We start from the raw sequence: 13,296 nt of genomic DNA, 5'->3' as shown, positions 1-13,296 counted from the left end.
CGAAGAACTGCTGCTTAAATGCACATAAAACACATTTAAAAAGCTGAAATACCTTAACCACAGAGTATTAGCAACAGGAAAGCTTCATAGCATGCAAACACCTGGCCAACGTCATCATCTCCAGACTGTCTGTCTTTTGTTCACCACTGGGATGCTGGGTAATTAAGATGGCATCTACCACAGCCTTTACATCTCATTTTCACATTTGCATATTTCAATTTGAGGTGTAAAAACTTTTTGATGTCCAAGCAGCTTTTGGAGAAAATGACTGAAGGGATGTTTTTAAGTGAATAATAACTTTATGTCACATGACCTCATAACTTAATCGCATGAGGTGTCCAGTTATCATATTGTTATTTATTTATACTCTTAAACTATTATTAATTAACTGTTGTCTTAAAATTGTTTTGGGCAGTCTTGTCAAATAATGAGTCAAGAAAGATGGTTAGAGATTGTCTGATTCATCTACAAATGTAATAGTTTTACATTAAACTTTTATAGGGCAATTTCATAAAATTTGAGCACTGACGCAAAAAAGAGTGCTGATTCAGTAAACTCAAGAGAATTGAGTCAATATTTATAAAGATATTTTCTTGATTCATTTTGAATCGATTGCATCATGCTATAGTCCACTAATTGATCGATTCTACACAATCGTCAAGTTAAAATTAGTCAGAAGCTTTAGGGATGTACTTAAATCCTGTTACTATGGAAATGAGCTCAATAAATGACCTTCAGCAATTAGAATTGATGTATTATTGATTATGTGTCTCAAAACCCAATTTATACAAAAGCATGTGGCTTTAGTGTTCTAGCACACTTCCTATCTGTAACCAAACACAGAAATATAGCATTCAACTGTGGTTGAGCAAAAATCCAATCATAAAGAAGATATTGCTGCTAAAATTGAGGAAAATTCAGGGTCAGGCTGAGTGTGTCTTTTTTCTGGTTCACTTCCTGAGCAGTCTCTCTCTCTCTCTCTCTCTCTCTCCCATGCGTGAGACAGGAAATAATTAAATCAGCGCAGCAGTTCTGCATTGATTTTGTGAGGACCCTTGCAGCATTAATTGACTTGAGCAAGCACATCTCTCTCTGAGCACATGAGAGGTAAAACAAACAAACAAACATAAAAAAGCATCATTAATTATGAAAGCTGCTGACTTCAGGTGAATTGATACACAGGCTCAAGCTTGCTATAACTTTACTTGTGATTTTACAACTAGTAACTTAAAGTAAGTGTGTGTGTGTCTGAGAAATGTGTGTGTGTGTGTGTGTGTTATTTTTGAGATACTATTATAATTTTAGTTCATATCTTGAATTTTTCTTCATTTTAATTGTAGTTAAAGTTATAATAATTTTGTTGTTTGTACACAGTTCTCATCAAATCGTAATTTTTTGCTTTAGTTATTGACTGACAGACAGACAGACAGACAGACAGACAGATAGATAGATAGATAGATAGATAGATAGATAGCTCACACAGAACAGTAAGAGTGGATGTGTGTCCTGTGATTACAGTCTCGCTCTACCTCTCATAAAAGTGTCATGGACAGAGGACACGATCATGCTGCACTGATGGCATCTTTAGTCCAATTGACATTTAAATGGGGAACATGACATGCTGTAATATAACAGAGCAAGGGGAGGGGTTCGATGTGATGTCCTCTGAGACGAAGCTCTCCAGCTGAGCCAGAGTGCCGCAGAAAGGCAGGAAGCCAGGTAGGCCGACAGGAGGGTGAAAGAAAGTGGAAGAGAAAAAGACAAGCCTGATTTTACAGATTTTAAATGCAGAATAATTATAGCTATAACTGAGATTAATTAGATGCAACTTGCTGAATTAAACATGTAGTATGATGATGTTGTGTAGTAAACTGTTGTTGGAAAGTACACTGCATAATACGCACCTGAGGTCCAAAATTAACACTTGGCAAGCAGCGAATATGAAAAAAATTTGCTTTGTTTAGAATATAATATTTATAACTTGAGTTGCTCACCAGTCAGCCATTAACTTTATTAGGAACTACAACATAATACATGGTGTCAATCTAATTTTTAGAATGTTTATTTGAATTTCAGCATGTTTCTTAAAGAGATAGTCCACCAAAAATTACAATTCTGTCATCACACTTACAGTATGCAGTTCCAAACCTCTTTAACTTCTGGAACACGAAAGAAGATATTTTAAAGAATGTTTGTAACTAGACAATTTCGTTTCCCATTTTCTTCCACTGTATGAACAAAAAATACTATGGAAGCCAATGGGAACCAAAACTGGTTATTGAAATTGTTCAAAATATCAGCATTATATCAATAGTTGCACATTTGGAACGGCATAAGGGTGAGGAGAAGAACGCACACTGACGGCAGAATCCACTGTGCCTTCATGTCAGCTAACCTTGACATCTGTCTCTCACACATTCACAGCACGGGATGAGCAGTCACACACACACAGTCACTCCCTCCAGCAAGCTTTCCGCTCACGTACTCGACCATGCACATAGAATCTATAAAGTCATTCCCCTTATGAAGAGTGAGGTGTCCCATGTTTGCATAACGCAAGGTCATCTTGGATCTTTCTAATGCTGATCCATGACATCAAATAATGCAGACTCATTATCAACAGACCCCTCATGCATCACTCATCTCACATGAGTCAGACGAGATCGGACCACGCCGTCAAAGTTGCTCAAAATCTCCTGTGTCATGTAAATCCTGCCACGTTAATGAGGAGAAGACTCAAACTTTCCCTGAAGACACAGCTCAACCGTTTTTTTATTTTTAGAGTTACTGTTTAGGTCTTTCTGCAGACGCAGCGCTGACACACTAGATTAAAACAATCATCATTAATAATCTGTGTAATAGACAGATAAATGCTAAGATGTGCTAATGCAGTTTTTTCACTCGTTCAAGTCTTACATGACTACTTGCATAAAGTCTGTCCACTTGTACTATGGTTAAAAACTCTTAAGGTCTGTAATTTTTAAAAGAGTCTCTTATGCATACCAAGGCTGCATTTATTTGATTTAAAATACTGCAAAAACACTAAGGGTCGATTTTACTAAACAGGGACTGTTCAGCAAGACTGCGCCAATGGGCACGGAAATTTCTGCAGGTGATTTACTAACAACATGCAAATTAATGAACAAAGACACAACATCTCATTTACATATCGACCGACGCAATATACCAAGCGCAACGCAAATTGGCGTAGTCCCAAATAAAGAAAAAGAAGCCACAGTACGTTGAAAACCAGAGGCCAAAAAATTGCAAGAAGTTTTGATAGACCTGGAATTGCGTGTCTCCTAGTTGAGGTTTCCAAGTCGTTTTTTTATTTCCTGAAGCAAATAAAAAAAAAAAATAACTAAGCATTTTTGGAAAATCCTTAGAGTACTTATTCTAACGTAAAAGACTGTTTGGGCTTAAGCTAGCTGTTAGTAAAACATTTAAAATAACTGGTTTCTATTTAAATATATTAAAATATATATATTTATTCTTGTGATGGCAAAGGTGAATTATTAGCCATTCAGTAATAGAGTCTTAATAAATCTCTTACATAAATCTCTCGCCCATGTAATGTCAGAGATGCTTTCATGCAAACCTAAAGTCGGCATGTTTGTTGAGATTTCCTTTGCCTACCAACAGCTACTTTAAAACCGCAAGCCACAGACTTAATTAGCTCATTAAGGGGAGGCAGTGGAAACTCTGCCCTGGTTTCAGCATTAGTCAACGTCACAGGAGCAGTACAGAGGAGAGGTCAATGGAGAGAGAGAAAGAGACATACGCTGTTGACATGAGTAATGTTTGTTTAATCGAGAGACGTTCAGCCGATGGAAGACCCTTGTTATTCCATACCGCCCTGCTCGCTTCGATGGATTTCTCTTTATTTTGACATCAGGAAAGACTTCAGCTATGATGTTTTCCAGTGATTAAAGCATTAGTCATTATTTGCTCACTCTCATGTCGTTCTTTTTTGCTGAATATAAAAGGAGATGTTTGGCAGTAGGTTCATACTGTATGTTCCAGCTCGTCTTTTGCATACAATGAAACTGAATACTTACCAGAGAGTATCAAGAAAAAAATGCACCATAAAATGCCATAAAACTAATATGTGTGTGCAGTATTTCAAATCACACAACAGATTTGTGTGAGGAAATAAAAAAAACAAAAAACAATAATAAATAATAATTCCACCCTTTGCCATAGCACATTTTTTTCATTCGCAGGATTTGAATATTCATAAATGTGAATAAAAACGTGAATGAGGGTTTAGAATGATTATCAGTAAAACAGCTATAATTTCTTTCTTTTATTTTAGTATCAGTGCAATACTAGTAGGAATAGTTTTTATTTAAAGTTTAACTAATTTTTATTTTTATATTTTCACCTTTATTATTTGATGTCATTCTAGTACATAAGGTTAAACTAAATAAAAAATAAGCAACGTCTCCTTGGAAACTGAAATAAAATATTTTTTTTTTCATAAATTTTATTTTATTTCAGTTTAACAACTATTAATTAACATTTATTTTAAGGAACAAAAATGTTTTCGTTTTAGTTAATAATTACTATAATTACTATTACAGGTATGAAAGCTATCATATGACTTAAAATAAACACACAATGACTACATTTACTTACAATTACTTGAGTGGTGTTTTTAGAGGACATCAACATATTACTAAACTTCTATTTTTTTCTCTCCAGAGGAATTAACATCCTACAGGTTTGGAACAACATGAAAGTGAGTAAATGATGACAGATTTCTCTCTGTCTCCTTTTTTCAAGTGAAAAATCACTTATTCCTCAGGGCCAGAAAAACTTGATGTATTTCTATTAGAATTCAAAAAGGAGTCTATAAATAATAAAATCTAACAAAAATGGCATTATCAACATAACCTTTATCCCATGCCAGATTTCTCCCAGGATCTTGTTTTTCCTCTGCTGCTGGACGCAGTAAATGGCATGCCTCTTTTTAAATGCCAGATTTGGTCTCACGCTGAGGAAGACCGGGCATCTAAGCAAGACCTTCGCCTTTCGTCTGTTCCAGCAGGGACACGCACTGCAGTTAAGCTGTCACACCGCATGAACACCAAGGTAAAGCTGCTCAGAATAGATGCAGCAGGAAACAGCAGCCCGACACGCAGCCGCAGAAGCACCTGTATTGACTCGTCCTCCTCCGTACCGCAAATAACACCAGACAGTCCTTTAAAATACAGCTTTTCATACACATCACACACACAAAGCCCTCAGTATTTAACGAACAATAGGAGGAAGGTGTCAGCTCCTAAGGGCTGGGGCGGCTGAACCCAATTTTACTGACAGGAGACTCAGGTTATTTCAGGCAGGCCCTTCAGCGGTCCACTTACATGCTAATACTGCAGTTTAGAAGTGGAAACTGTGTGAATTCAACCGGTTTTGTTTTTTTAGAATACTATTGCTGATATATAGATATGGTTATTTGAGCCCTGTGATTTCCGTGATGTGGAAAATGTGGAAGGAATCGCAGAATATACTGTTTTACGTGGAATGTCATGGCATTTGCCAAATTTTGGATGGATACATCAAAGTAGGCCAGTACACTTAAATCAAAACGCAATATGTATAAGAGTGTGTGAATATTATATGCAAAAGATTGCCATTTAAATATGAATCCTGCATGTTCTGTGTGTCTGACTGAATAATCTAGATTTGTTGTTTTATTTTCTGCATGAATACATGCAGTGTTTTCAGCTTCTGCGGTCTCAATACAAGTGTATGAACAAATGAACATAATCTTTAGAACTGCTCTGAGAGTCGCTTCATCAGGATTTTACAGTTTGAGTTAAACTGTCATCATGTATACAAACAGAAACATAATAAAAGTTTGGTTTAACTTGAAGAGACCATGAGAGAAATATTACTTAATGTAATAATGATAGTACTACTACTGCTAATAAAATTATTATTACATCTTAATTTTTAAAGGAATATTTACCTGAAAAATGATTGACCAGAATTTATTTTGCAGAAAATTTTTAATACATAACAGAGCATTTCAGGAAAAACCTAAATAAATTAGGTTTTACATACTATATATTATATATATAATATATAGTATGAATTTGTATGTGTATGTGTATATATATATATATATATATATATATATATATATATATATATATATATATATATATATATATATATATATATATATATATATATATATATATATAGTATGTATGTGTATATATAAATCATTTATTTATGTTATTCCAGAAATACATATATTATATTATTTAGAGATGGTTTTGATTATTAATATTTAATGACAGAAAATTTATGAAAAACTGAATTTGGTAAAAAATAAAACTGAATTTGAGAAAAAATCAAACATATTCAATTGGGTGTTAAACATTTTATTTTATTCACCCAGCCCTAATCTCTTAGCATGCAGTGATTTAAGATGCACTCATTCTAATCTTGCATACTATTCAGGACGTCAAATGGGATGCAGCAATGGGTTTGATTTCATCTGCGCCACATTCTAAACCTATTCCATCTGTCTATACACTAAAGTTTCCCTTCAGTTGCATGTTATATATCATTAAAGAGTGGCAAAAGCCCAAAAACAATATATCAAATGAACTAGGATTTTCCCAGGGCTTTCTGTGCTGTATTATATTCAAGGGATGCCTAAAATTAAATACATCTTGAATCCCGCACCATAATCAGAAAGTTGCCAAATGCAATCTGTGGGTGTTCCTTCTGGGGGTATTAGCCGTGAAGGAATGAGCGATGTGAGATGGCAAAAAGTGCTGCTGCTCTTGTTTCTGTAGGTGAGCAGAATGCATTGATGCAACAGGAGCAATTAGAGCAAAAAAAATATACACACGTGCAGTGCAGTGGAACAGCTCAATTTCATTAAGAAGTTATGTCTAATGACTTGTAAAAAAACAGAAGTGCTGGTGCCATATGTTCTGCAGCAAAAAAGAAAAAAGAAAAGAAAAAGAAATAGGGAGAGAAAGCGAAAACCTCATTAGCTTCTTCCAGCATGTGTGCCATCTATAATGTTATGCGTCAGAAATGCATAACCAAAAGTTCATCCATGGAAGAAAATTATTAAAAGTGCTTTAAAAAAAAAAAAAAAAATCATGAAGCTTCAGATTTCTGCTTTTCTACTCTCCAGCGACTTCTACTCACACTTTACATCACTGCAATTTAAAAAAAAAACACGTGTTAACTGACATCAGATGTTATTCATAAACACTAGATTGCAAGTAAGTAATGCACAAGATTAATAAATACTTTTTAACATATACATCACTTTTTGTTTGCCTGGCTTCTCATATTAAAAGGTTTTGCTCATTTATGAAAGGGACAACACGTTTTGATGGACAGCAGAGTTAATAAATGTGTAGAGTGAATCGTTTGTAATCCTGGAGGAGGGGTGTGATTGCAGTTTTCATTCTTGGCACTAAAAGCTCAGAGAAATAATATTCCATACTAGTCTTTGTTTTTCCTCCCCCGTTTTTAAAGAAACACAACTCTTATAGAAATATTCAAGTGGACAAATTAATCTTCAGGGTGGTCAAAAGTAAAAGAAAAAAAAAAGAGATACATATCAACTTAAAAGAATATCACAAGTGTTTTCTCAAAAAACACCCTGAAAATCACTGCCAGCTCCTCAGGTAACATCATCCCATCGTGCCGCCTATAAATCCAGAGTTAACGCTGAAATGCAAACCTCCCCCAAATATTTTTGAAAGAAATTCTTTGGTTTTTCCACAATGAAAGCGTGAGGTGAGAGCATGTGGTTTGGATTACAGTGAATCTAAACCATTTCACGGTGTCTCAGGAAAACCAGGAGTAAAGGAGATCATTCCAGCTCTGGGCCTGAAACACTCCTCTGCAATCTGCTGGCCGCTTTCTTCACTCGTGTCTCAGAGTGCTGTGAGATTTGTAGGTCAGAGTGGCCTGTGCCATGAGACGCTTCAAAGCAATGATGACCAACATGCACTAAAAGCACAGGGACAGGCAGAGGGGCGGTAAAACATCCTTTACAAGATCTCTCTATGCTATCAATCTATCTAGTTAGCTAGCTAAATATAAATTATAATAAATAATAAATATAATTATATTTTTTTTAAGAAAGCTGCATTTATTTGATTAAAAAATGCCATAAAAACAGTAATACTGTGTAAAAAAAATAAAGTAACTATTTTCCATTTATAATATACCATTTATTCCTATTTTCAGCATCATTACTCTGGGTGCTTGAGGAACATTTCTTATTATTATCAATGCTAAAAAAATGCTTTTTTTTTGATGACTTTATCTTCTATCATTCACATGTTGTTCTTCAAGGATAAAATGTCATACGGTAAATAAGACAAGGTACAATGTCACACTTTCATAACATCCATCAAAACGGTCCATCACACACTCACACATATACAGTAGCAACACTGCTGGACTGTTTTCTGGAAGTGTTGTGCACATGTACAGCGGTGTGATTGATACCAGCATGTGTACGAGTCTGTGCATGTTAAACTGTGTGTTTGTGTGTGTGTGTGTGTGTGTATAGAGGAGGTAAGCGGCTGCTGTGCGTGTGGTGGGAGAAAGGATGTCACTGTGATTTCTCTGAACGGAATGACACAACTCTCAGTGTGGACCGGCCCTGCTGTGATGTGCTCTACTAATTAAAGACAGCGCTGGGGCCCTGTGGGGACACCCACACACACACACACACACACACACACACACACACACACACACACACATAGCTGACATGGTCCATGTGAAGCCGGGCTCATCAGGAGCTAAATTAGAGTTAGGTGCTGAAAAAAACAGACTACAGTTCCTGACTGAAGTTACTAAATTACCAGAGCCGTCCAAAAACACGCTCACACAGGCTAGTCACTCCCAGCTTTTTGATGGCGGCGCTTTGGTAGGGTTCACATTCCTGTGGGAAGTGTATTGAGTTTCTTTGTACAAATGGATTCATTAAGGAAGGCACTATATAGTATTTATGGAATCTGAAAAAGTAATGCGGGAACATCCATTTAGCAAGCATAAATTCATAAATTATAAACAAACTATTAAATATTCATGTTATTTTGCCATGAAATATTAGGAAGAAAACATTTACTATGACATGGAGACTTTTTTTACTTTTATTTTTTTTACAGCACACAAATGATGCCATGTTTTTGTTTAAGAAAAGGCAGATGCTGGCGGTGAATGGGACATGGTCTCATCAAGGGTAGGGTTAGAGACACTGAGGTCAAGTAAGGAACTCCATATTTCAGAATGCTAGACGCAGCTTTTGTTATTAAAGTCTGTTTGACAGCAACATTCACAGGGCAGAGAGAAAACGAAAGAGCAAGAATGAGCAAGCGCGTGTGGGGGGCGGAGGCAGCTCACAGCAGGATGTCACTTCCTGACCTCTGGTTCTAGATGCCCATGTCATCTTTATTCTTGACAGATACTTTGCTGCCCCTAGAGATCCGTCTAAAAATAGACTGATCTAAGATCTGCTTTATAACGCACCCTTTATTTGAGATGCTGCAACAAATATGGACTTTAAGCAATGCAAAAGGCTTTTTCTTTATTAGGGAAGCACCAATATTAATATACTGATGCTGATACTGATGAGGCAATAATTATTGTATGTAACAGGCTGATGTTAATATTTTATACTATTTTGTCAACAACAAAAAAATATATAAAAATAAAATTTTAAAACCAATCAATTTAAATGTTAACAATTGTTTTTTGTTTCTGTGTGTGTGTGTGTGTGTCTGTGTGTGTGTGTGTAATAAAAAATGGATATAGGCTACATTTTGTGAATGACCAATAATAACATTTAACAATGTTGTTATATTATTAGAGTTATTTATATATATATATATATATTTATTGATTTAAGTCATCACTACATAATGGCAATATTTATATAAATTTTAACATCTAAAAGTTCTCTTTTTTTTCATTTGCACTTATATATTGCTGCTCTTTTGTTAGTTTTGATTGCTTTTATTGTCTTATTTGTACGTCGCATTGGATAAAGCACCAAATGTAAATACAAATACATTGGAAATGAGCAAACACAACATCAAACAATGCAAATTTATACAAATTTAAAAAAAAGAAAGAAAACGGCACATAATTGACATGGTACCAATATAATGTGCATGTCTAATTTGTATACCTCTAATATTTTGTTGCACAAACCTTAAAACTGGATAATATAATATAAAATATCTTCCCTTAAAGAATATAATCTAAAGAGCAACTACTGTAGTTTTGATAATATAATATAAAATCTCTTCCCTTATAGAATATAATCTAAAGAGCAACTACTGTAGTTTTGGCATGGCATCAATTTGCCATTGCTGTATCTTCACGAGCGTATTTCCACTAGAGCAACAGGGAGGAAAGAAACAATCAAACAGACAAAACAACTATTTAGGACTGCAGGAGTGATAATTGCTGCTACAGGGAATAAGATGTTCTTTACAATTAGACAATGATCAATTATTTCCAGAAGAAAGCCCAAACCGAATGAAAACATAATGCCATTAGATAGACAGATAGGCAGTCAGATAACTTCTCGTGTGTTGTGTTGGCGTATCTGCGGGGTGTGGATGATGGTGTTGTGATATGTTGAGTTGTTTGTACGACTTGTCTAGCACAGTTGTTTTAATGTAACTAATGAAAGCGCTCATCATGATAATTGCAGTGGCGTTTGCTCCTGTATGTGTGAGTCTGAGTACTCTGAGTGCCTGGCATCTCTCTGTGTCGCTTATTGTCTAGTCACAACACTTCATTGAAAGTATGCACACAGGTTGTGGTTTAAAGCACATGGAGTTCTGTTTATGCATGCAATTTACAGTGTAAATGCAATTTCTCATCAAAATACAATAACTTGATCTACCTCTGAACTGTTTTTTTTTTTTTTTTTTTGCCTAATATCATCAAGCCCTTTTCATTTTCAACCACTCTGGTCCAAACACCTCTCAACAGCTTTCACAATCGATTCCCAATGGATAAAATTGGATATAAGTCTCACCTTATATTTTTTCTCACTGATCATCTAGAATCACTGTAAAGTATATCACATTACCAGTAAAATACTTTACACACAACTTCAAGCTCATGTATTGATTCTCCCACAGCTGGAAATAAGACACACATAAATGTCATAACAACAGAAAAGTTTAGGGCTGATGCGACATTTCATTTACACAGAAATGAAGCCTACAACCTAAGCTTTCCTAAAACTTTACCAGTATTACTTTGCTGACATGCAACTAATAACTGCCATTTCCTTAAGGACATGAAAATCTAGGTATATCTAGGATGATAACAAGTAAAATAGGCCATGAGGTAAAATGTGCCAATAAAGGTTGGTGAGTCACAGTTCTTTAAGATTCAATATTTAGTCACTGCAAACAAATCTATTCTAAACAGTTGCCACAATAGTATTAGAAATTCATCAAATGATTTGATTGCTCTGTGTTTGCAAAGGTGTGCAAGACAAATCATTTTACAGAGGACTGAAAGGAAAACGTAAGATTTCACATCCTATTATTCATTTCTTTGCTTATTTTACTTTAACCAAACATAGTGGCGCTGACAGGCACAGTAAAAGACTTTTGACATTTAAACAGGTTTTGGGCTTAAACAGTAGTTTTTTTTTCATATATTGTCATAAAATTATAGAAGGGACCTGGCTTAACATAAAAAGTGCAATCTGAAATATATGCAGAAACATTTTAATGCTGATCCAAACCAAAAAAAGTGTAATTCACTCCGTGTGGTCAGGATCAAACACTAAATATCTGCATCTCTACTGCAGAAATATGGAGGAAAAAAAAATGAGTTCGCTTTCAGTACTGTATCTTTTAATATATTGCAACGCAGAGAGTTTATGAAAAGGCTGAAAAGCAGACATCTAAGACCACTTGCAGACACAAACACATAAAAGCATAACTTAATTCATGGACATTAATAAATTAATGCATATGCGGATGCTGAATAATACAGCACACAAAGGAAGACTGAAGTCTTACCTAATAAGATTAAGCTAGTTAAAATAGTTATCCTGACTACTTCATTACACATGGTAAGTAAGTAAACAATTAGATGTACCTTGCAAAACTTAAAAAGAAATCAGTAACAACTGAAATATAATCAGAAGAGAACAGTTCACATCTTAACCACAAACCCCCATAACATTAAATGGCAATACTATGCAATTGTTACCAGGATAGAAAGAAATACTATTACTGAATAATTAAAATGATTCAAATCACTAAAAATGCACATTAGTAAATGATTAAAAAAAATTAGATATTGGAATAATTAAATTAAGTAGTCCATAAAAATAGATATTAGTTCGTTAAAAATGTTAAAACGGCTTGCCATAATCTGATTGCTTATTGTTGCTAATTGTGATCTAAAAGTCACATTAGTAGAAACTATCGCTATCGCCGGCCAAATCAACTACTAAAGAGTCTACAACTCTACTAAATCTCTACAACTGATCATATTTGACAAGAGCTGCAAAAACATCATCTCAAGCAAGAGGAGGAAACTTACCTAAGAGCAGGGCACGCGCGCTGGCAGACATCACGTCTCCGGACTGAGAATCCTACAGAAACGTCTCCTTTGCTCCTCAAAACGAGCACATTGAGTCATTGAAATAGTCTCTCGGTTTTGTTCTGATCATGAACGGAGCTATATCACCGGCTGAGACCATCAAAAGCATCTCCAAACGTCACGAAGCTCCTTCACAAACGCCCGTTTCCTCCGAGGAGAAGTTCTCTTTGACTTTAACTAGGATGCGTATCTACGATCTCTGTCCTCTCCTCCGCCTCTTGCTCTGTGAAGGAAGGAACCACGGGCTGGTAAAGGTGTGTGAGGGGATGGGGAGACCTCTGCAGTTAAAGGAGAACACTTTCCTTTGCAGATTTCCGTACGGGACACGTGTAGACAGATGAGCGCTCTTTACTGCACCTGCAAGTAAATGACTACTTTAAAATAAGAAAACTTTATAATAACCAAAAATGTATCAAAAGACATTGACAAACATTGCACTTAGCAGAGCAGTAATCAAAGCATATTTAAATTAATAGCCTAAGTAAACGAAATCGTGAAGCTAAATTTAATGACATTGTGAATTAATGAATGATATTAATCTACTATATCGACTACATCTAATCTACTATCCTACTGCTACCATAGTAGCCTAGCCTAATTAAAAATTTTAGTCTAAATGTTGATACATAAAGAGACGAATGGACTCAAAAAAAA

General features: G+C 35.2%; 1 protein-coding gene across 1 annotated transcript in view; it reads right to left on the bottom strand.

The window, feature by feature from the left end:
* The window catches only part of clmpa (CXADR like membrane protein a), a 46,254-nt gene extending 33,416 nt beyond the window's left edge, over window positions 1-12,838 (bottom strand). Inside the window, exon 1 of the mRNA XM_026258266.1 lies at window positions 12,583-12,838. Coding sequence (XP_026114051.1) covers window positions 12,583-12,613 — 31 coding nt within the window. The 5' untranslated portion in view covers window positions 12,614-12,838. The remainder of the gene's footprint in view (window positions 1-12,582) is intronic.
* Between the last annotated feature and the right edge of the window lie 458 nt (window positions 12,839-13,296).

Source organism: Carassius auratus, unplaced genomic scaffold (assembly GCF_003368295.1).
Source record: "Carassius auratus strain Wakin unplaced genomic scaffold, ASM336829v1 scaf_tig00214664, whole genome shotgun sequence".
NCBI lineage: Eukaryota > Metazoa > Chordata > Actinopteri > Cypriniformes > Cyprinidae > Carassius > Carassius auratus.
Note: the sequence above shows the minus strand (reverse complement) of the source record. Positions and strands in the feature narration are given on the sequence as shown.